This window comes from Schistocerca cancellata, chromosome 4 (genome assembly GCF_023864275.1).
Source record: "Schistocerca cancellata isolate TAMUIC-IGC-003103 chromosome 4, iqSchCanc2.1, whole genome shotgun sequence".
NCBI lineage: Eukaryota > Metazoa > Arthropoda > Insecta > Orthoptera > Acrididae > Schistocerca > Schistocerca cancellata.
Window position 1 is genome coordinate 367,816,194 of NC_064629.1, and position 26,121 is coordinate 367,842,314.

Below are 26,121 nucleotides of genomic sequence, written 5' to 3' on the forward strand. Positions count from 1 at the left end.
CCTTAAGATTTTATGCCACAGGAACCTTTGAAATAATGGTTGGTGATCTGTTTACAGCAGACATAGCAACAGATTGCAGAGCTGTCCAAAAGGTATCGGCCTTATGAGAGAAAGTCAACAGCAACTTCTCTCCACACCTTTACCTTGTTGGCCACAGTGACTACCTGGTCTGCCTCCCCCCCCCCCCCCCCCCCAACTCAGTTATATCTTTATACTGGCCCAACACAATTTCCAGCAGCAAATCTCTCTCATATTGGGAAAAGTTTGATGATTGCTTCTCTTTCTGTTTACTTGCTCCCATAGTTACAGCATGACACCTTTGATAATAAATGCTGCATATTTGCAATGTACAATAAACATCTGCTATTGAAGCTCAATAATTGTGTCAATAGCCAAATTTAGCTGTGTTGCCAAGCATGTTATGTGCTACTTAAGATCAAATCTGACTCTGCTTCACTGGATCCAACTTTAGTGTTATATAATGGAGCTGAGTCCCAAACACAGTTCAATTTCTGATCTAATGTCATATTTGGTCTCCAGTCAGCAATATTTATACAATTGACCATCAATGTTGCAAGTAGGATAGGACAAAGGGCAAAATATTGGGAGGCCCTTACCAAATACAACCTTGCAATTAAGCAAGCAAACTTATCATCCTGAGAGGCATTCTGTGACGAGATGGAAGGTACATCTACTTGCACGACTTCATAAAATCCTCCCTCAAATAACAACTAATCCAGACAGGATGATGGGGATACAAGGACAGCATGTGAGACACTGGGTATGCTCCTCAAGACCACCTTCTCACAATGCACACTGCCAGCTAACAGACCAAGATTCAGTCCTTGGGAGGTTCTGGTTTACTGGTAACCAAAGGGAGAACTGGGCATCTGCCAGAGAATGTGTTGCTCTCATCTGTTCAAGTCACCAGGCCCAGAATGGATCTTTTTGACTCTACTGCAACAGGCAGGGGAGGGATTAATTAGATTCATATGCAGATTATTTAGTCAGCCTAGCAGCACCAACAGTCACCCCTATTACTTGGAGGAAAGTGAAGGTTCCATTCTGAAGCCACGGAGAACTGACCATACCAAGGCTAAGGATATGAGACTGATCAGACTGTCCTCCTTCCTCCAAAGGACATTAAAAAATATTGATTACTGTGCACGTTATGGAAAGGAGGTTAACAAATTCCTCTACATGAAAACCAACATCCATATCACCCAAGCAAATCATGTCAAACAGCCCCTCACCAACTTGTTGGGATCTTCGTACATCCATAGTTGAAATGGAGAACAGTGGGACGTCAGCTGGTAAAATTTATATTAAAAATTAAGAAATTCCTCCAGCTGTATTTAAGGTTTCAATTTTATTTTGGCAACTAGTTTCAACGTTGTAACAATGTCATCTTCAGGCCCATACACTCGTTGACGTCAGCTGCGTGCGACTGATACTAGAAGTCAGTGGTGAGATATGGGCATGCTCCGTGCGGAAGGTGGGTAGTAACTAGTTGGGAAGTTGGAAATAGCTCTACACTGTCTGGAAATTGCTCTCTTCATCTTCCTGTATATTGAGTGAGCTTTTAACAATACAACCTCTGAGTCCATGGTTTGAGCCGCAAAAGAGCATGGCATTAAGACCACCATATATGCAGGTGGACGAAGACCATGATGAATAAACGAAAGGTAAAAGCTACCATGATGAATGCAAAAACTGATCAATGCAACAACAAGGTGTCTGTAAGGAGGGGTTTTGTCCTCACTACTGTGGAACCTAGTGGTGAGTGAACTCAGAGAGTAAAAACTAGAGGTTACTTTTGCCAAAGATACACAGACGATTTAGTTGTAGTAATACTTAACAAAATTTTAGTACCTTTAGAAGAATGGCTCAGTAAGCACTGAATATTCTAAAAAACTGGATGGATGGATGGACTGGTTGATGGGGTTAAAGAGATCAAACTATGAGGTCATCTGTATCAAGCTGGGAATAGTCCCCAGAGAGGAAGAACACAAAAGACAAATTGTGATTAACCTGACTGCATCTGAAAATCAAGAAAACCAAGAGACAGAAGCAAGTAGAAGGGAGAGATCAGTGAAAGGGTGAAGGTGGGAGAATTGCCCCAGCCAGAAAGCAGCTCAAGGCCCCTGAAAACATTATGTGACTGGAGAGACATCATCTGCTTCTGACTAGTGCTTGCACACCCCCATTACTACAAGAAAACTAGCTACATGGACAAGATAAAATCTCACAAAACAGAACAATGACGACGGGAAGGTAAACCAACATCAGACATAAAAGAATAAGAATTAAAAAGGTGGGATGGGCAGGAGCCAGGTCGGACCACTGAGCACAGGCAGCCATGTGCCCCCTGGGTTGCAGCAGGCAACGGGGCATCCCTCCAATCTCTCAAATGGCTGATGAGGCAAATGCGCCCTACATCAGAGAGAAGAGTAGAAACCACTTTCATGGTGGGTTGGGTGGTTTAAAGGTGGGAGAAAGGACCAAACTACGAGGTCATCGGTCCCTTGTTCCTAATAAAACAATGCCACAAGTGTGAGAATAAAACGGACAAAACATATAACACAAAACTGAAAGAAAGGAAAAGCCACAACAATGAAGGGAAGGCAACGAACACTAAAAGGAACAAAAGAGGACAAGAAAACAACAGAGAGACGCTAGAAACAAAAGAGAGTAAAACATGAAAGCAGATTACAGTGGCTGGCCAACCACGAGAATAAAAAGGGAAAGCCAGCCACTCTGCAACACATTAAAACCTCCACCCTAAAAGCATTAGGGTGGAGGACACAGAGAGACGAAGGACGCGTGCTTAAACCTACATAAAAGTATAAAACCCACGCTCATACATAAAACGTAAAACTAAAGCTGATGTGGAGGCATTGTTGCCCAACACCGAAGGCAGGGTGCTGGGAAAGTTAAAAGTCTGCTGCAGAGCGGCTAAAAGTGGGCAGTCCAGCAAGAGGTGGATGACTGTCATTTGGGAGTCAAAGCAACACTGAGGTGGGCCCTCGCGATGTAGCAGGTAACCATGCGTTAGCCACATATGGCCAATGCAGAGCCAGCAGATGACAACTAATTCCCTGCGAGAGGCCTGCATGGAAGACTTCCACACATTCATAGTCTCCTTAATGATACGCAGTTTGTTGTGCGTACTGTTATGGCATTCTGTCTCCCAAAGCCGCAAAACCCTGCGGTGTAAGACTGAACGCAGGTCAGCTTCGGAGATGCCTATCTCCGGAAGCAGATTCCACGTTGCCTGTTAGGCCAGCCTGTCGGCAAGTTCGTTGCCGGGGATTCCGATGTGTCCTGGGGTCCACACAAACACCATGGACAGCAGGTCTGTTCCAGGGCATAGATGGAATCCTGAATGGATGCTACCAGAGGGTGGCAAGGGTAGCACTGGTCGATAGCTTGTAGGCTGCTCAATGAGTCAGAACACAGGAGAAATGACTCGCCAGGGCATGAGCAGATGTACTCAAGAGCACGAGATATGGCCGGTAGCTCTGGAGTGAAAACACTGCAGCCACTGCACACTCCCATAGTCAATTCGAGATTGGACAAGGGCTCTGTAGAGCTGCTGCAGCAGCATACAGCGATCTGCACCCCAAATGGTATCGCTCAGGCAACGGAGGGCACTGAGGTGCTGCCAGCACTTCTGCTTAAGCTGATGAAAATGAGGGAGCCAAGTCACTCTAGCATCGAAAACCAGTTGTAGGAATTGATATGTCTCCACTACAGTGAGGGGATCATCATCAAGGTAAAGTGCAGGTTCCGGATGAATGGTACAACACCGACAGAACTGCATGAAACACGACTTTCCAGCTGAAAACTGGAAGCCATGGGTTAGAGCCCATGACTGCACCTTGTGGACGGCTACCTGGAGATGCCGCTCAGCAACAACAGTACTGGAGCAGCAGTACAAAATGCAGAAGTCGTCTGCATACAGAGAAAGTGGGACAGACGGCCCTACAGCTGGTGCTAGACCGTTAATGGCCAATAAAAATAGACACACACTCAATACAGAGCTCTGCAGGACTCCATTCTCCTGGATATGGATGGAACTATGGGAGTCACCAATTTAGACACGGAAAGTACGGAGCGACAGGAAGTTTTGGATAAAACTTGGGAGAGGTCCCCAGAGACCTTACTCATACAATGTGGCAATCAGGTGTTGCTGTCTGGAAAAGGCTGTTCGGATGGCAGACTCGATGGACACAAGATTATCAGTGGCAGAGCGACCCTGGCGGGAGCCGCCCTGACATGGAGCCAGCACCCCACGTGACTCCAGGACCCAACCCAACCGCCGACATACCATACGTTCCAGCAGCTTATAAAGAATGTTGGCGATAGCTATTCACATCAAGCGGGTTTTTACTGGGTTTGAGTAACGGAATGATGGTGTTCTCCTGACATTGCGATGGAAAGATACCATCGCAACAGATCCAGTTGAAGATGATGAGAAGATGTCGCTTGTAGTCGGATGAGAGATGTTTAATCATCTGGCTGTGGATCCGATCAGGCCCAGGAGCTATGTCTGGGCAATGTGCAAGGGCACAGAGGAGCTCCCACTCTGTAAATGGGGCGTTACAGGATTCACTGCAGCATGTAGTGAATGAGAAGACATTCTCTTCCAGCGACTGTTTTGAGTGTGTGAAAGGCTGGGGGTAATTCTACGTCACAGAGGTTCGAACAAAGTGGTCGGCAATCGCGATTGCGTCAGTACATAACTTGCCATTTATGATAATACCAGAGACAACTGTTGGGGCCAGGTACCAGAAAAGAAGTCTGATCTTTGCCCAGACTTGGGAAGGTGACGTGTGGCACCCAATGGTGGAGACATATCTCTCCCAACACTCCTTTTTCCTTTGTTTGATTAGGTAGCGAACATGGGCACAGAGCCATTTAAAGGCTATGAGGTGCTCCAGGGAAGGGTGCCACTTATGCCGCTGTAGAGCTCGCCGACACTCTGTAATTGCTTCTGCGACTTCCGGCGACCACCAAGGGATTGCCTTACGCCTCAGGCATCCTAAAGAGCAAGAGATCGCTTTTCCTGCTGCAGAAACAATAGTGCTAGTCAGCTGCTCAACCATCACATCGATGTTACAGTGTGGGAGAGATTCATCAGTGACAGCAGAGGTGGAAGTTCCCCAGTCCGACTTGTTCAAAGCCCATCGGGGCAGGTGTCTGTGTGCATGACACTGGGGCAGTGACAGGAAGATGGGGAAGTGGTCACTACCACACAGGTCGTCATGTGCTCTCCAGTGGATAGATGGGAGAAGTCCTGGGCTGGAAATTGATAAATCAATGGCCGAGTAACTACCATAAGCCACACTGAAATGTGTGGCGGCGCCAGTATTTAAGCTGCAGAATTGTGACAGTCAAGTTTCGACATCTCTGCCTCGGCCAGTAAGCATTGTACCATCCCACAAGGGGGTTATGGGCATTAAAATCTCCCAGAAGTAGGAAAGGTTTAGGGAGTTGATCAATCAGTGCAGCTAATACATTCATGGGTACTGCACCATCTGGAGGAAGATATACATTGCAGACAGTTATTTCCTGCATCTTCCTTATTCTGGCAGCCACACCTTCAAGAGGGGTTTGAAGGGGCACAGGTTCACTACAGACCGAGTTCAGGAGATAAAACACAAATTCCACCTGACCCTCGATTATAGTCGCTACGGTTCCTGTAATATCCCTTATAGCCACGGAGGGCAGGGGTCTGCAGTGCTGGGAACCACGTTTCCTGGAGGGCAATGCAGATAGTAGGTGTAAAAGTTAACAGTTATCGTAGCTCAGCCAGGCAGAGGAAAAAACCGCCACAATTCCACTGGAAGAAGGCATCGTGAGACTGGGAAGGCATGGAACATTCAATGAGGCAGTTTACGCCTCTGAGTCACCTGCTGCCACTGATTTATTGCCTGAGCAGTCTATATCCATTGTGTCTGAGGGTCTAACGAAATCTAGGTCCTCAGCAGACGCCAAAATCTCCACCCCACCCTCAGCCGCAGATCTTGTAGGTAGCAGTGGTGTGGGTGCCACCGCTATTTCCTTGGTCTTAGGGGTTTTCTTTTTGGATTTCTCTCACTGCTCCTTGGGTTTCCCTAGCTAGGACTACTTCACTAGCTCAGTCTCCGGGACTGAGGATGAGCGTGAAGCGCTATGACCAGCTGCTTTTGGTCTCTTCAGCCACTGGCGGGTGTCGTCTTTCCCACTAGAAGAAACCTGGGAAGTGAGTGACCCGAGGGACCCATTCCTAGCGAGAGAAGCCGAAGAAGGTTTACGCTTCTCCGGCTTAGATGGTTGGGGGGCGGGGGGGGGGGGGGGGGGGGGGTGTTGCTCCCGAAGTAGGTGGTGCAGGAGCAACAGGGACGGAAATGCCCCCCACCATCAAGTGGGCAGGTGTGTTGTTCCAGCTCTGAGAGGTGACCTGGGTTGGCGGAGCTGATGGTGCCAGAACTGTTGTAGCAGCGGTGTAAGACGTTGTCATACGCACAGAATGGAGGCGTTCAAATTTTTTCTTAGCCTCAGTGTAGGTCAGTCTGCCAGGGTCTTGTACTCCATGATTTTCCTTTCTGTCTGGAGAATCCTGCAGTCTGGCGAGCAAGGCGAATGGTGCTCTCCACAGCTGACCCAGATGGGAGGCAGGGTACATGGTGTATTGGGATGTGATGAGCGTCCACAATCTCGACACGTGACGCTGGAAGTACAGTGGGAAGACATATGGCCGAACTTCCAGCACTTAAAGCACCGCATTGGGGAGGGATATAGGGCTTTACATCACAGCGGTAGACCATCACGTTGACCTTCTAGGCCAATGTATCACCCTCTAAGGCCAAGATGAGGCACCAGTGGCAACCTCATAATCCCTCGCACCCTGGTGGACTCGCCGCACGAAAAGTACACCTCGCCACTCTAAATTGGCGCACAGCTCATCATCAGACTGCAAAAGAAGGTCCCTGTGAAATATGATACCCTGAAGCGTATTTAAGCTCTTATGGGGCATGATGGTTACAGAAACACCCTCAGCTTGTCACAAGTGAGTAACATCCATGACTGAGCAGAGGATGCTGTTTGGATCAAGACTGACCCAGATATCATTTTGGACAAGCCCTCCACCTCACCAAACTTGTCCTCTAAATGCTCAACAAAAATGAAAGATTCCACATCAGCTCTCGAGCATACAAGGTACCGGGGCGAATAAGATCCACTGCCATCCTTAGCCTGATGTTCCTGCCATGGTGTGGCCAGGGAGGGGAACGATTTGGGGTCATACTTCTGCGCGTTAAATTGAGCTCGTGATCGCTTAGAGACTGCTGGTGATGGACTACACTTCATCACGTGTCATCCGCCCTGATGCCACCCACTCCAACCAGGGGCCCTCCCCACGGCGGCCACCCAGCTGCAGCGAAGGCCACCTGGCAGGATGGCCTTTGCCAGGAGTCCCGATGCTCCAGGCGGATGGGCATCTAGCCCTTGGCATACGTGGGGAGTTAACGGCGCAAGCATCAGCAGAGCAATGCCTGTGTGGTCAGGGGGCTACAAGCAACAGGGTACATGGCAGCCCCACCACAACGGACTGGCTACCGTGCTGGGCATCAGGGGCAAATAAATCCATGGTCATTGTCCATGCATATAGTGACACTGCATAGTGCTTGGTGGATAACGCACCAAGGAAGGTGTCCTCGCCCAAGAGATGAGAATGAGCGGGACTGAAATGCGAGGATGAGAAAGTGGGCTAAGGATCTCCATGCACGATGGACACAATGGACCTTGTAAGGCTCCCTTCCCCAATTGGCTCACTCTTCGGGAAAATTTTGAAGAATGGAGGTCATACCCTACAGGGGACCATCACATGGTGTCCGAAACGTGTGGAACTCCTTTTAGTCGCTTCTTACGACACACAGGAATACCTCGGGCCTATTCTAACCCCTGGACCCACAGGGGGGACAATTCATTTAGACACATACTTAGGATTTAGTTACATGTATTACAATATGTGTGTTAAAGCTATATCTCAGCAGACCTTCATTTAACCCAATTTCAAGGGACTGAAAAATATTCAATTCAGTTTAACAAAGTTTGAATTAATGAGGTTTTCTGTAAAAATATATGGCTGTTGAGTTCATTTTATCTTGTTATGGGTAGCAACAAATAAGGATGCACTATCTGCAGGACTTCTACGAAAAATAAAAATAACTATACTGTGTATGTGCAACAGTATTTCTGGCCTTTGTTTAATTGTTGTGTGTGTGTGGGGGGGGAGGTCAAATTTGTGTGTCCCTCACAATAATACAATTACATACATATTGTGGAGCAATATTGTGCCCACTGAATTAGTGTGAATCTTAAGAAACACTTTAATGTACTGTTGTTTACAGCACTAAGTTTTGATCAGAACATGTTTTAGTTTACAGCAAAGTCTTGACAATTACTTCTATACATTAATTTGAAAACAAAATCATTAATTGTTTGTTGAACAGTTGGTCAAAATAATATGGTATTCTCTCAAGATACCACACAAAAAGCAGTCTAAATTGCCATGGATACATAAGAAAGGGCAGCCAATCTTTTGAGAACAGCAACTGCAACTTCAATGCCGGGTTGCAGTGCCATACCTTCACGTCTCTCCTCAGAAGACGACAGTAAAGCATTATCATTAAATTCTGCACATAAGCAACAGAACCGATGTTGGGTTCTTCAGCAACACAGATGTTGTCTTCCTGTGTCCATTCTTCAGTGTTGTCAGGACAAGTGGACACTCACCGGGTGTAAGCATTCAGAAGAGCAGCATCAGAACATGAAATTGTTTCTGCATTATGAGTATGTTCAGATGTTGGATCGTCAGCTTCCTCTTCAGTTTCGCCGGCATTATCAGTTGCTGCGCAGGACTTCTTAAAACAGTTAGTCATGAAACTTCCTGGCAGATTAAAACTATGTGCTGGACCGAAACTCGAACTCGGGACCTTTGCCTTTCGCGGGCAAGTGCTCTACCAACTGAGCTACCCAAGCACGACTCACGCCCCATCCTCACAGCTTTACTTCCGCCAGTATCTCGCCTCCTACCTTCCAAACTTTACAGAAGCTCTCCTGCGAACCTTGCAGAACTAGCACTCCTGAAAGAAAGGATATTGCGAAGATATGGCTTAGCCACAGCCTTGGGGATTTTTCCAGAATGAGATTTTCACTCTGCACTGGAGTGTATGCTGATATGAAACTTCCTGGCAGAAAAGTTTGGAAGGTAGGAGGCGAGGTACTGGCAGAAGTAAAGTTGTGAGGACGGGGCATGAGTCGTGCTTGGGTAGCTCAAGTGGTAGAGCACTTGCCCGCGAAAGGCAAAGGTCGCGAGTTTGAGTCTTGGTCCAACACACTTTTAATCTGCCAGGAAGTTTCATATCAGCACACACTCCGCTGCAGAGTGAAAATCTCATTCTAGTTAGTAGTAATGTCTGTTGTAACTTCATCCCATATAGCTGATATGTTGGAGATAGCTTGGGTAGTTTGATGGCACTGCTGGCAGCTTTAGCACATTGACATCCGTAATTACTCATCATTCAGGTGATTATTCCCTTAACCTATGGCTCCAGACACCTCGTGGTGTTAACTGGTAAGAAGACAACTTCTATATTTGGAAGTTCCTGGTCACTGACTTGATGTGCCAAAGAGTGTTCCAAAGTTATCAAAATATCTCTCTTTCTTGCAGCCATTTGTTACTGAACCTTCAGGAGACAGCTACGGAAGAGAGATTGCATATCCAAGCTTTGTTATTCTCATAGTGACATGGCAGACTGAATAGCCTGATGTTTTCAACATGCGGATTTCTGTATTTTCCAATCACTATTAGTTTGAGCTAATTAGTATCATCTGAATTTGCAACACAAGACCACCATCAGCCTCTCTTCACTGTGTTTTCCTTGACTTTTTCCAGGCACCAAGTTATAGAAAACTCCAGCTTCATTCATATCAACCACATTCCTTGGGTAATACATATGACAGAGCTTGAAATTCGCACCACAACTCATTGGCATCTTCCAAGTTTACTCTATGTGCCTCCCCACGGACACTGACAGTACTGATTTTATGCTGCCTCTGGAAATGCGACAACCAGTCCTCAGAACACACAAACCCAGAAATTTCCTTTTTCTGGTTGATTTCATGAGCCTTTTCTTTAAGTATGGGGGTGTAAAATAGAATTTGAAGTGAGGGCATGTGTTGGAACCATTCAAACAGTGAATCCTCCACTTCAGGTTTGGTTGGCCTCATGTGCTTGCTAGTGTTACTAAATGAACAGCTTGCCCAATTTCCCGCTATTTTCTGTCTTGAATTTATTATTGATGAGAGAGCACACTTCAGGATCTGGAACTGTTCTGCAACCTGTCGTCTCTTCATGGTCAACCATATGTAGAACTTGTTCCTCTTGTTTTAATGTCAGACCACTACAAGCTCGTTTCTGTTTCAGCACTGTACTGTAAATGATGGGGAAAAAAACCACATTCACTCTTCACAAGCAGACACACAGATTGCTCTGGATTGTTGCATGTCACGTGCTGCATGCTGTCTGCTGACCAACCCCTCTCTTCCCCTGCCCTTGCATCTTCTGCTGTGGAAGTGACAGATGAGCAGCAATCAAGCGATCCGCCCATTGTTGCGAAATTACAGCACAGCATATCAGACATGGAAATTTTAGTTTGTAGTACAAATTACCTGAAATTCAGTTTAAATGATGTATTTTTCGATGTAATTCAGCAAGGACCAAACAGTTAGTATGGGTCAACCAAGTTCTCAGTTTATCTGATTTCAAAATAATGATGGTCTACTGTAATATCAAAACTCTATGGAAAATGTATTGGGAAGGGGGGGGGGGGGGGGTGAGAAGGTAGATATTGCTGAGAAAGTACGTATGAAAATCTTGTCTCAGTTTACTTCATATGAAAAAGACACACACATGCTGTGAAACACACAAATGATTAGATGATGTGTTACTTACATATTTTAGTATACTGTTATGACTCTCCGTTTATACAGTGGTATAAACAACAATTTATATTCCATGATGATATTTTCTTGTATATAAATGTATGTACACTTATAACAATAATGGAAATTCCTGACTGGAGCAATGTGTAAAATAAAAGAAATGCAACCACTCACTCATAGCAGATTGATGTGTGGAGCACAGAAACACATAATACAAAACTGCATTCACGCTATCTTTCAAGTACTAGTTCTTTTTCTAGCAAATGAACAGACTGACCAGTCTTGCTGTGGCCATGGGAATGTGTGTTTGGTTGCTTGTGTTTGTGAATGTTTGCACTTGACAGTGATCTACTTTAGGTGAGTGGTTGGCTCTCTCTTATTTTATGTATATACTGTTATGGTTGTTTGGTTGTTATTTGAACATGTTCTCAATCACATGACTTCACATAAAAAAACAGTTTCTCAAATAACTGCTGATGATCTTATTTTGTTGCTGAGAAATTTTACCCGACTTTTTTTGACCCATTTGTCTACTAATTCTTATACTTCCAGCTCAGTCGTTTGTTTAGTATGTACCTGTTTTGTCCTGTGTGAGGAGAACCTGGTTCTGTGTTATAGATACCACAAAAATGTTGTAGGACAAGCTGATAATGATACAATGAAGTGAAAGACTGCTAATTCCTACTTGAGCAGATAGATACAATGGTGGACTGATAAAGAGAATGGGTACCCCAGTATGGACCATGACTACTGGTAAAAGAGAAGTCTAAAGAACTGACTGTTAGTCAAGGCTATAAGATAACACCATTCACTCTGTAAACATTTGCAACACTTAGTTTTGACAACATTTCTAATTTATTTTGCACCAACAAAAAACAAAATTTTTTTAGTAATGGCCTCTTACATCACAGCACTCTCACCCACAAATATTTGTATGGAATTCTGGATACATTATGTAATGTAATTGAGCCTAAGATACATTGTGAATCTTACAAAACCATAGAGTATCAATATCTCCACTTACAAAAAGAAAAGCTCATACAAAAACTATGTCAACTAAAATTAAATATTTATATTCCATGTCTTTAAAACAAAGCTGTAGTTTTTAACCAACAATTTTGTAGATTCAATTCTATTACATTTTGTTAAATATGTACTAGCGCTGTCTCTGACAAGGATGTAAACTTCTTGCTTTGTATAGTATCTATGTACTTCTTGATCACGAACAGACTTGGCAGGAGGTTGTGATTGGCAGAATGGTGTTGTAAATGGTGGTCAAGTCATTTTGTGAGGCTGCAGAAAGCAGGCATATTCTTTGAGTTATTAGCTAAATTGTGTCACAATGCACAAAGAGTTATAACATAAATCTTTAAAAGCTTTAGTTGTTTTACTTCATTTCCTAACTTAAGATTGACCACACATTCACAATCCTTACATCAGTTAATTTTCTACATTCTGGCCCAGCCTACACACATTATCACGTCTCTGAAAAACACAAGAAGCCAGCATCAAGACAAAATGTTGTATCTCAGTATGTGAATAAGTCCATTAATGCATCGCACTTCACTTCATAATGTCACATGTATGGTCTAACGACAAGTCATTCAATATGCAGCACTGAAGTGGTATATTACAAGTTACACAACATGACATCTAGTACCAAGTCCAGCATTTTGAGTCCTGTGTCACAGTTACCATATTTTGTGATTCAGAAGCAAATATGATGTTTATTTTAATGATATGAAGAGATTTTGATTGATTAATTGAAAGGGGTATGGGACCGAACGGTGAGGTCATCAGTCCTGTGAATCCAAGGTGAGTTACAGAAGAAAGAGTCTGCAAAAATTGGACGGATTCAGTCAGGGGAGTCATATTATAAAATAATGAGCATTAAACACACACAGTAAAAGCATGAAAGCTGAGACCAAATCTAAAAACTGGAAAAGGATGGGGGGGGAGGGAGGGGGGGGGGGGGAGCAGTCATGGGGCACAGACTGTGAAGACTGCAAAAGAAGTCCCAACCCCCAACCACAACCAACCTGCCCCTGCTCCAAAACTAAAGGAGAACCTTGTATCTGGAAATAAAAACCACTTTCACATAGTAAACTGAGGACCAGGTCAACCATCCGTGGTTCGTCTGGTAATATTAAACTAAAGGAAGTAGGAAGACTAAACTCAACACGAAGGGCTGAAAGAAGGGGACATGCCACCAATATGTGAGATATCGTCAGTCTAGTGCCACAACCACATTGTGGGGGTGGGTCGTTCCGTAGGAGGAAACAATGGGTGAGCCGGGTATGACGAATGTGTAAACGGCTTAAAACAGTGGACTCCTTCCAATAGGAGAGGAAAGAAGAGTGCCAAACTGCAGTAGACTCCTTGATTGTGCAGAGTTTATTACTATGAGCACTAGTGCTCCAGATGGCATTCCACTGTTGGGCAAAGAGAGATTTGATGTAGATCCGCATATCCGCAGCTCCGCAGCTGGAATCATGAAAGGAAAAGGAGTAAGTATCTGCTTGTCTGGCCAAACGGTCGTGGGATGTCCACGACTTGGGACCCAGAGAAAGATGACTGAACAGGCAGCACGTTCAAGGGGAGAGAGGTGGTCATGGATAGCAGAGACCAAAGGGTGACAAGAATAGCATCGATTGATAGCCTTCAGGCTGCCAGTGAAGTCGGAACAAATTAAAACACTGTGGAGGGAGGCCTGAGAAACAAAAAGGAGAGCCCTGGAAATGGCTAGAAGCTTAGCTGTGAACACACTACATGATCCTGGCAACAAATGGTGCTCGAAGCCAGTAGGAGACATGAAAGTGTATCCCACCTTATCATTAGTCTTAGAACCATCAGTGTAAAAGAGTAAAAGATAGTGGCACCCTGGAACTCTGCAAGGATGGCACATATAAGATGCCGGTAAACCATAGGAGCAACAGAGACATTAGGACCCTGGAATAGATCAGACCTAATCCATCGTCTAGGAGGAGGGAGAAATCTCTCATTGGTGAAGAGCACAGGGTACACAGAATGGTCAAGGAACTGGCATATGGCGATTGCGTAAGAGACAAGGAGTTGGCTCCATCGGATGTGTAGAGGGGGAATCAATGCTTCTGTGAGGAGACTATCAACAGGCCTAGTGCGAAAGGCACCAATAGCCAGACGCACCCCACAATGCTGGACAGGGTCAAGGCATTTGAAAGTGGAAGGAGCTGCTGAGCCATAAACCTGACTACCATAATCCAGTCTGGACAAGACCAGATGGAGAAGAGTGGAACAGTCTGCACCCCCAAGATGTGGGGGCCAGGAGGCGGAGAGCATTAAGCTTCCACATGCATGTAGCCTTTAGGTGGCAAATTTGGGGCAGCCATATCAGCTTGTTATCAAAAATAAGGCCCAAGAAATGGGACTGTGCTACAACATCGAGGAGCTGGTTGCCTAAATAAAGTTCTGGATCGGTGTGTAATGTGGGTCGACAACATGAATGCATTACCCACATTTTGGAGGGACAAAACTGGAAACCATGGGCAGTGGCCCACGCAGAGGCCCGTCGGATGGCACCTTTGAGCTCATGCTCAGCAGACGCTACCAAGTAGGAGCTGCACCAGATGCAAAAATTGTCTACGTACAATGCGGGGGTAACCAGAGGCCCAACGAAGGTCACTAGCCCATTGATGGCAATGAGGAAGAGTGTGACACTTTGCACAGAACCCTGTGACATACCATTCTCCTGAATCTGAGGGGCACTGAGTGAAGAGCCAACTCGAACCCAGAATAGCCGGTAAGATAAAAACCTGCGGATAAAAATCTGAAGGGGAGCACAGAAGCCCCAGTCATGGAGGGTAACTAAAATGTGATGGCACCAAGCCACGTGCCATACGCCTTATGTAGGTCAAAGAAAACTACGACAAGGTGCCAGCAGCAAGTAAAAGCCTGTCAGATGGCTGATTTCAATCTGAGTTTATGGTCAGTTGGAGATCGCACTGTCCAGAAGCCACACTGATACGAAGACAAAACGCCCCAAGATTCCAGTACCCAACATAAGATGAAGTTGACCACCCTTTCGAGCAGTTTACGAAGTACATTCGTAAGGCTAATGAGGTGGTAGCTGTCTCAAGATGTTGGGTTTTTCCCGGGCTTAAGGATGTGGATAGCTATACTGTCTCACCATTGTGATTGAAAAGCACCTGTGAGCCAGATTTGGTTGAAGACCCTGAGGAGCTGCTGCCTCTGGGGAACGTCCAAATGTTGGATTATCTGATTGTGAATGGAATCTGGCCCTGTGGCTGTGTCTTGTGAAGAGCTAAGACCCTGCACCAAATCCCATTCAGCGAAAGGTGCATTATAGGGTTCAACATGGTGCAGGAGAAATGGAGGGGGGGGGGGGGGGGTCTGCTCAAACTCTGCATTTCTGCTGAAGAAAGGTAGGAGGGTAGGAAGCAGACGATGTTGCCGTCATAAAGTGTGTCACAAGGTGTTCCGCGAGGACCAATGGATCAGTGCACAGAGCACCTTAGAGGTTCACAGACTCTGGACAGTTGACTGTTGCTGGTGGCCCAAAACGCTATGGAGCTTTGACCAAACCTGCGATGAAGAGGGATACATCCCCAGGGAGGAAACATAGCATTCCCAGCATTCGTTTTTACTCCACTTAATGAGGTAACACGCCTTAGTACGGAGACACTTAAATGTGAGGAGGTTGGTCTGGGAAGGGTGTCAAATCGCTGCAGCACCCACTGGCAGTCTGGGACAGTGACAGTGATGGTGACATCCTTGGTACCAGGGAGCCCTGTGGATAGAGGGACAGCAGTGCAAGCAGCATGAGGAAGAGCAGCAGAGATGCCTTGCACAACTGTATCAATGGATTTCGAGAGGGAGGTGTCAAAGTGGACAGCAGACATGTATAAAGGCCAATTGGCCCTGCAGAATGCCCAACGTGGGGGCCTGTCTGCTGGGCAGCAGGGGAACGATAGTATCACTGGAAAATGGTCACTGTCACAAAGATCATCATGGGATGACCAATGTAAGGAAGCCACAAGGGCAGGGGAGGAGGTCGTGAGGTTGACAGCAAAGAAGGTGCCATGAGCGGTACTGAAGTGGGTAGGGGAACCATCATTGAAGGGAGACAAATCGAGGTCCGTGGTAAGATGGTCGGTTAGCATACCCCTACCCATTGAAGTGACACTCCCCCACAGTGGTTGGTGGGCATTGAAGTCCCCATGGAGGAGAAACGGGGCGGGAGTTGCTGGATTACGGTAGATAGTGCAAATAATCAAGTGGCCTACCTGGATGGAGGTAGACATTGCAAATGGTGATTGCTGGAGTCGTTTGCACTCTAACTTCTATTACTTCCAAGGTGGTACGCAGGGGGATCCAGTCACTAATGACATTGGAGCGGACCAAAGAGCAGACGCCATCACATGCTATTCCAGGTACAGCACGGTTCCAACAGAACGCCCGATAACCATGTAAAGTTGGAGAGTGGCCATCACGGAAATGCATTTCTTGAAGAATGAGACAGAAGGCAGAATAAGAGGAGACAAGATGTTGCATTTCTAGTAGATGACGGTAGCATCCGTTGCAGTTCCACTGGATGATCATGTGGCGCGAGTCCAAGGCAGACATGGAGAAGCCGAGGAGGAGGTCAGGTCACTTGGTCAGTTGTTGTCACCGACAAGGATGGGGTGACATCCATAAACAAGATGTCAGACCCAGGTTGTGTGGGGGGAGATGGCACCACTGGGGGCACTTTGTCTTGGGATCTATGTTACTGCTTCTTCAGCTTCTGAGGTAGAGGAGAGCAGGGCACAGGGGGAGTACAGGCTTCTGCAAGATCAGGAACCGAAAGATAGCAGATGACCTTGGGGGCACATAGATGGTGCACCTCGTAGCCAGGTGCTGGTGAGAGTCTTCTGGAATGAGACACACTGGGGAGAGGGGTCCTAGGAGGGAGAAGAGATTTTGAGTTCATTATACACTGAAGTGCATAGTGCAAAATTTGATGATTGTTGGAGTGCAGGAAGGTGCAGACCACAACAGCACAAACTTCTAACAAACATATCACTCTTACACAGACAACTAGCTACCTATATTATGTTTACAAATGAAAATCATGCTCTTTAGTACTTACCACCATTTTGCTTCAGAATATATATATCTGCCTTTGGGGTGAATTATCTTAATATCTGAAACAAAGAAAAATAGATGTAGTACACACACACACACACACACACACACACACACACACACACACACACACACACACACACACAATGCCCTCAAGGAACAAATTTATATTTAAAAATACCAACCTACATTAGATTTATGAACACTTCCACAGTGATTCTTTATCAGTTGCCAAATTTTGAATTTGACATGGACGGAAGTGTGCAACGATACAAGTTCTTGATATGATATTTGTTGTTTCGTATTTATATTATAGTGTATGTACTGTATTCAGACATTCTTGGCTTATCCTCCAGTATATATTTGACATACAATGTGCATGTAAAAAATTGCTGATTCTTCAGAGTACATTAATCATTGTAACCCTGAAGGGATTACATCTGGAATATATGGACACTGCACAATGAGTCAAACTAAGAATCTGCATAACTGCTTTGCCATGTTTGTAGAAGGAATATGTAGACATCACAGCCAATAAAATGACATTGTAATAAAGTAATTCAAAACTCCTGGTAACATTTCTGTACTTTTGCTGCACAACTTTGTTGCCCATGAAAACAGAAAATTCCACATACGGCACCATTTTTTTTCTTCCAACCTTCTCCTCCTCCTACTCCTTCATTCTTCTATTCTTTGTACTGACAGTGCTGTTTACAGTACTGACATAGGCATCATTAATTGTTACAGAAAACTGATATTAAGTTAAGAAACCATCATCAAGCAACAAAGCACATATGGATACCCAATAATTTTCACGTTCCATACATGCCTACATGAAGGAAAACCTGAAATATTCAATAAGTCAATGAATGCAATAGTGTTGCTACACAGCAAAAAAAATTAATAATGGCCCTATTTTGTTTATTTTATTTATACTTAACAAGATAATGAACATCTAAGTCAGTAAATATTTTTTAAAAAATGCTATTCTCAAAATTCTGCTGCTTTTCCGTCTGTTCAGCCCTGTTTAGTTGGACATGTATTTTACATGTATTAAATATGTGGACTACAATTAACTCAAATCCACTGAGACATAAATTGAAGCTGCATGCAAGATTGTCTGGACAAGATTCAGTATCACGGGCGGGCAATGGATTCTATCAACCACCAGACTCACATCCTGATGCAACTGAAAAGTTCAGAGGTAACCTCGGTTTACTAGTGTGTAAGTTTCCAAATCATAATGTATTCAGCAGAGGAGACTTTAATAGTTCAACAATCAATCGGAGTAATTTTAGTGGTGAGCATGACAAGACACCCTGTGAGGCATTACTAAATGCCTTCACTGAAAACTACCTAGAAGTGATGGTTCAGAACCCCACAAACTACGGAAATATATTAGATCTAATGGCAACACACAGACCTGACCTCTTGCAGGATGTTTGCAATGACATTGAGACAGTTGTAGCACCAATGATTACCAAAGTACAAAAGAGTAACTAAACATGTAGAGAGTTGTGTATGCTCAGTAAACTCCAAAAAAGGCAGCAATCTCATATCTCAAAGAAGAATTTCAAACTTTCAGTCCAAGACAGAAGCATGTAGAGAAACAATGGCTCCAGTTAAAAACAATAGTTGACCATACACTGGATAGATACGTACTTAGTAGAACAGTTTATAACGGGAAGGTTTCTCCACAGTATACAGTCACTGCAGACAAACTTCTAAGGAAACAAACTACTGCATAACAGGCGTAAAATAAAGCATAGGGCTACAGATAGTGAGGCACTCAAAACAGACTTGCCTGTCAATAGGTCAATGCATGAAGCCTTCAATAACAATTGTAGCAGAATCTTACAGAAGCCTTCTCACAAAACCCAAGTAAATTCTGGTCACACATTAAGGCTGTCAGTAGTACAAGATTTGGTGTCCATATACACAAGGATGACAGGAACTGAAAATTTAGGGTACCAAAGCAAAAGCAGCTAACTTCATTTGAAAATGTATCTTTACAAAGGAACTAGGAGCACTGCCTCAGTTTAATTCTCACACTACAGGAAAGATGAGTGAAATAGTTATTTGTATCAGCAGTGTCAAGAAACAGCTGAAAATAAATAATGTTCTAGGACTTGATAGAATCCCTGTCTATAAAAAATTTAAGGCTGCATTAGTCCCACTTTTAACTATGATCAACCACAGATTTCTCTAATAAATAACAGTGCCTAGTAGTTGGAAGAGATCACATCCACCCATAAGGAGGATTGCGGAAACGATATACAAAATTCTTGTACAATATTTTTGACCTCTGTCTGCTGAAGAATCTTAGAACATATTCTGAGCTCAAAGGTAATGAGATAATTTGAACAGGACGACCACCACCATGCCAACTAGCATTGGTTCTGAAAAATATGTCATGCACCTGACACTTTTCTAACAGCCTAGACAATGAAGACCAAATGAAGGTCTAAAAGGGATAAAAAATCGCCTACTCACAAAATTTTGTACAGTGGTAGTATGTAATGTCAACAACATATTAAACATCCCCACCGCAAGGATGCATGCATGGTGGTGGGGGCCATTTAAAGGTCACTATGTTTTTCTTTAATACCTTCATAACTGCAGCTTATAGAGAAAATGTTTAGCAGTACAAAATTAAATTACATTAAATTCCCTACAAAAAAGGTCCAACTCATTTTTTTTTCTCTAGGACTAATAGTTCCCGCATTGCAGGTGATGGAAAAATTGCAGATTATTAAAAATAGTGTATTAATGGTATAACAATGTTTACAATGAAGTATCTTAAATGTGTGTATCATGTCTAAGTGCAGTAAAGCCGTACTAAGGGATTAATTCTATTCTCAGTGTGTAACAGGGTGGAGGAGGCAGGGGCAGGGAGGGAGGGTGGGTAGAAGTGTCAGGGAAGGTAGGTCAACGGATTGCAGTCATGCACACTGAAGAGCAATCATGTGATTCTACACACTGACATCACAATAAGCAACTACAAGGTGCTTCACAAAGTTATACGAATCCTCCACAACACGCCTTATGAATCACTGGCGATGGAGTGTGCAGACATGCCCAGGGGAGGGGGTTGAGGGGTGGAGCGGACCAAGCAACGAGGTCATTGGTCCCATTGGATTTGGGAAAGATGGGGAAGGAAGTCACCCATGGCCTTTCAAATGGACCATCCAGACATTTTCCTGGAGCGAATTAGCGAAATCACGGAAACCCTAAATCAGGATGGCCAGATGCGGGTTTCAACTGTCGTCCTCCCAAATGTGAGTCCAGTGTGCTAACCACTGTGCCACTTCGGTAGGTGGGATGGAAGTATCTTAAAGTCCTTAACACTATATGGAATACAGATTTAAGTTACTAATACTAATGCAAGAAACGCATATGGACAGAATCTATGTGAAACTCTACGCACTGATCTACACTGCTAGTAGCGAAAATGATTTTTAGTCACCTTGTACAGCAGCTGCAGCATTCTTCTGTAAAAGGTGAGTTCCCCATTATGAGAGCTGCTCAGTTTTCATTTTACAGATAGACTATACCTCCCCGTCATTTTCTGTCCAGTTCTCTTATTTAAGTAGACAAAATAACATCACTGAGCTGGTCATACAGTGGAGTTGTTTTCAGATTATTAAGTGAGTACTTATTTGCAGTTGTTAACTGAGCTATTACGTAAAAATGTTTTAACAGTTGGAGCCATTAACTGACTGCCATACTGAAGAGCCTGTCCTAAGTGAAACATGCTGTTAAAACGTATTTGACAATGTTGATTTTATTGATTCCACTACCACTGTCCGGAATACTTTGCACTGCTTGAGGGTATGGAATGTGTCACCCTGGTATAAGCTCTTCCAACATCTGAAGAGGCCCAGAGGCTTAAATTGTCTCCCTCTGCAACAGAAGTCAAGCAATGCATTACAGCAGATTACTGTTCTAAAGAGTCGTATACCATCAGACATATTCACAGCAACCTTGAAAGATACACTGCGGTTGTGTGGTATGGGGCTCTACTCCTTGCAGCCCACTCTACAAGTGCCAGCGCTTCCTGAATGGAAGATATTTATGCAGAGTACCAGTTGAAAGACGTGCAGTAAGTTTTTTGTCATTCATTAACTCAACAACTAAATGACTATGATACCTTTCCCGCCAACACTACAAAGGTCACTGACATCACCACACCTACAAGTTACACACTTCTCAGCCACTGTTTATAGAAATGTATTCTATATGAAAGCTCACTTAATGACTGCAAATAAGTTCTCATCCAATAAATTGAAAATAACCCTACTATGTAAACATGAGCTCAATGAAGTTATTTTGTCTATTCACATAAGAGAACTAGCAAGAAATGCTGGGGTGGAATAGCCTGTCTGCAAAATGAAAAGTGAGCAGCACTCGTGGTGGGAGAATGATGACTCAGACTCAATTTCCCCACTAGCAGTGTAGAACAGTGTGGAAAGGTTTATGAAGATTCTGTCCACATGCATTTCCTACAGTAGTATTATTAGTAACTCATTGGTATTCCTTGCAGTGCTAATGCAATTAACAACCCCCCCTCCCCTCCTCGGAGAACTCTGTGCACTGCATCACCAGTTATTCATGAAGTGCACTGTGGAGGGTCAGTATAACTTTGTGAAACACCTTGTAGTTGCGTCTGTAATCACCTGCTTGCTCTTCATTTTACAGACCTATGAAGGAGGGGAGTGCATGAGCAAAAGCCAGCAATCTACCTTCCCTGATGCTTCTACCTCCATCCCCAGAATACAATCTATCCCTTAACACAGCTCCACTGCACTTAATATGTGGTACACACATTTAAGATTTATTCTTAACTCATTTCATTTAACAAACACTATTTTTAATAATATATGATTTTTCCACTACCTGCAATGTGAAAATTATTAGTCCTAGAGAAAAAATTAATAGGACCCTCTTTGTAATAAATTTAATGTAGTTTAATTTTATACTGGGAATCATGTTCACAAGCAGCCGTTATTTTCAAGTGAAACATAAAACAGAATCCTTTAAACACCCCCACCCCCTCCACCCACCCACCCACACAAACACAAACACAAACACAAACACAAACACACCGCCACCAGCAGCAGCAGCAGCGGAGATGTTTATTGTGATGTTGACACTTCCTCCTATTATTGCACAAAAGTTTCCCTTCGCTGACTGGACTAAGTGCCATGGTCAAGCAACACACAACACCAAGGTTGTTTCCACTGTCACAGAAGTTTCGCTGGGAAGCCCTTCCACAACCTCCATACAGTCCCAATCTCTCCCCATGCAATTTTCATATTTTTGGAGCCCTGAAGAAAGACATTCATGGCCATCAATTTGCTTCAGACAATGAGGTGCACGCCTATGTAGTTAAGTTACAGACTGCCTTGTAACAATAAAATTTGGAGCCCTCTAGCATCAGAGGGCTGCAAATATGGAGACATGAAGAATAAAGATGTAGAATGTTAATTGTGTTTGTTTTCTTTAAAAAGCTCCAAGAGCTTTTACATAAAGTTTGCAGGCATTACCTCCCGGCATGACTTTGTAATAAACAATTGACTTACTTTTTTCCCTTCTGTCTTGCTTTCATTTGACTGCCCCTCATAGAAAAAATGTCTGGCAGAAAAGTTACAGGTCTTATTATTAATGTTGCTGCTTTGTATGTTTTATCAGCAAGTAAACAGGTTTTTCAGAACCTCATCAGCAAACTGAGGAATGATAAACCACATATAACACACTATTTTGTTACTGTACAAACAATTTTCCTTTCCAGAATCAGTTTTCACTCTGCAGCAGTGTGTACATCAATTTGAAGCTTCCTGCCAGATTACAGCTGTGTGCTGCACCAGGACTAAATCTTGGGGTCTCGAGAACTGGCTGTGAAAGCTAAGGTCCCATGTGCGAATACCAGCCTGGCATACAGTCTTAATCTGCAAAGAAGTTTCAACTCTCCTTTCAGCTGTATTATTCTGTTGTTCCAGTCATATAATGCTGGTTTTGGGGTAATCTGATTCATTTCCCATGAACCAGCTACATAATCAAAGTGCAATCAGCTTCCATGAAATATATTTCCTCAGATTTTCTGGATCCTTACAACAAAAGCTCATGGGCTCATAAGACACCTGGCTGCTGAGGCAATTGCTTGGGCTTATCCAGCTTGAAGCAGCTCACTTTTCTTAGTTTGGAATAGGAGCTGATACAGGATTATGAAACAAACGTTTATTTAAAGACTCTAGAAAATCTGCGGAAGACCAGTTAGGGGAAGTTGACTACACCACTCTTCTCACAGGTGCTCAAATACTGAACCATATAAGCCAGAATCAGTAGCAATATAAACTGAAGGACACAGGACACAGGACACAGCTGTAAGAAAAACTACTTATGCAGAAGTCACTAGAAGCTGGTGTTTAGGAGTCGTATACATGTGACATTTGTGAGATTCTGAGAATAAACACCAAGAAGAAATTTACTTGAATTACATTTCATTAAAATCATGGCCAAAAAAGTTTACAACAGGTGTGCAAACAGTTTGTCTTCAGTCTCATTACACACTCAGTACCAGGGTTTACACACAGGGTAGTTACGCCTGGGCCTATGGCACCGAGAGGAAAGGGAACCCAAAAGACCTGGATTGGCAATCGACTTTTCGAGGACGCTTCGTCACAAAAAAGCCTGCCATTTTGAAAATATGGAAGGCAAGCCATATACAAAGTGTGTATTTAGCTTATTTGGAAATGCACATAGGAAGTGAATGTTTTGGCAATGCATTTTATTTGGGAGGTGCTATTAACAAAGATGAGAAACCAACACCACTGAAGCTTTTGTCATTTCGGCTACAAAAAGAACTAAACCAATTATATTGGAATGTTATGGTTGCATTCAAAATGCACCTGTCAATGGCAATATCTAACTTTTAGAGAAAACATCATTTTCTGTGTGGAGGACCGAAAAAAATTAAAAATTATCTCTAAATTAATGTTTTGTAAAGACGACTATGTATTATTTGTACTGAAAATTGAATGTGAAATTACAAAATGGCTCTGAGCACTATGGGACTCAACTGCTGTGGTCATTAGTCCGTGAAATTACAAATATGATTAAATTGTGATGGCACTATTGATGACTTCACCAGAAAGAAGTCTTCACTAAAAGATTTGTAGGTTACTGTTTATAGTCATGATTTAACATTAAAATGCATTTACTTCTTTTCTTTTTGTGAATAAACTGAACCAAATCAGTTTGATTTGTCCTGTTATTCTAAGTTGAAAATATCTATTGCTTTTCCCTCCAACAAACCCCATTCCCATCCAAAACATGGCACTACATAAGTCATGCTTGGCCCATCCCTCACTCCGATACAAATTTCTGGAGAAATATAGCTGTAAGCACAAACATAAATTAAGTACAGAGTCTATGATATGTTTCTTTTAAGTAATTCAATTATTGACTACTTTTTTGTAAAATGGAATCTTAATTATGTAACATTTGAAAACAAAAATGCCACAATGTCTAGCCCTGCTCAGTACCTCCTGGAAAATGACCATCCAAGGCTGTTGAGCATGGCAGGATTTAATTTCATGCTTTGAACAATCACTGGATTGTTCCATCAGCTCAGATCTAGTGGAAACTGAAGTAACAAATCACCTATGGAAAAATTTCACTGGGGTGTTAAATCAGACTAATGCACCTGTCGTGCAGTAGATCCTGCTCAACATATTCAGAGCACCTTGAAGTCAACTGTTATCTGTAACCACACATCAACACCGGAATGTACAATCATGCTAGAACCAGAGGTGTTTGTGAATGTCAAGCAGTAATGCATTCAGAAGTTTAACATGTGCAGCAAACTACAGACTAATGATAAGCATGCTTGCAAAAGTAGAAGTCTTAGAAAATGGTTATCAGACACTTCAGTCCAAATGTTCACAGTAAACAGAACATATGGAAATGAATATTAGAGTCTGTGAGATCCTAGACACCACATAGAAGATCTATTCTTACTACAGTCCATGGAATAAAACACAGGGGAGGATGTGTGCCCTCTATGGGTGTAGGCAGGCACATTGTCATGGGGAACAAGATCTCCAAACGCATATCATTTACAGTTGCTGTCCAGTTTTCACACAATTAATTAGGAATGAATTTTGGGGTTCTGGAGAAACATTGTCTAACATGGATAATTAATTAGGAATGGTTGGTGGCATATCTTTAAACATTGGCTGCCTGTTGCTAAAACGACATCAACAATTGGGGTTCGTGCAGAAAGCACCAATCACAATTCTGACTCCACTACAGTGCTCAGGGTCTAGTAACCCTACACTGACCCATAAGTGACTCTCACTGGATTAAAATAAAAAATAATACTAGAATCTGTTGATCTCACTCCCAAGAAGTTTTTCTGAGGGAGTGTTCGGAGTTTAATTTTCATATACAGGTGGTCCTGAGGTGCTTTGTGAGGTAACCATGTTAGTTCACAGTCCAATAGCATTTCTAAAAAGCAATCATCATTTAACACTTCTAGGCTAAAAACTATACCCACAATCATTATAGGCCCATATCCATGTCTTCTGAATGGCCAATCAAAGATGAAGTTTTGTGAGTACAGGCAGAAGACAGTGACATACAAGGCCACTGATACATTTGGTCCCACAACAGCAGGTATTCCATTTAACAAGACTCATATCTGTGGAAAGTTACCTCAGATGCCCCACCCATGTAATGTAGATAAGATGTGGTGACACCATGTGGAAGTGGAGGTGCCAATGTGCAAAAGCATCACTGGCAGTAAAAAAGTCCAACAGGGGGTTGTGGATCTGGACATTCAAAACTCAAATTTCTTGTTCCCACTTTCTATCATTGCATAGGTATAACTCCCACATCCCAAATCTCGTTCAACATCAAAAGGATACTTTGCTAAAGTCACTAAGGTCATGAAGCATTTCATTATTTATGGGTTCTGCACCTGGGGAGGTATTCCTGCATTGTGCT

At 43.4% G+C, this 26,121-nt stretch overlaps 1 protein-coding gene across 3 annotated transcripts in view; it reads right to left on the minus strand.

Annotated features, from left to right (window-relative positions):
* LOC126184679 (UPF0587 protein v1g245604) overlaps positions 1-26,121 on the minus strand; it is a 131,202-nt gene that overhangs the window by 83,320 nt on the left and 21,761 nt on the right. For 2 of the 3 annotated variants that reach the window (XM_049927169.1, XM_049927168.1), the window contains exon 2: positions 17,120-17,174. In XM_049927169.1, coding sequence (XP_049783126.1) covers positions 17,120-17,125 — 6 coding nt within the window. In that variant the 5' untranslated portion in view covers positions 17,126-17,174. The remainder of the gene's footprint in view (positions 1-17,119; positions 17,175-26,121) is intronic. The other variant, XM_049927170.1, reaches the window with a different exon arrangement.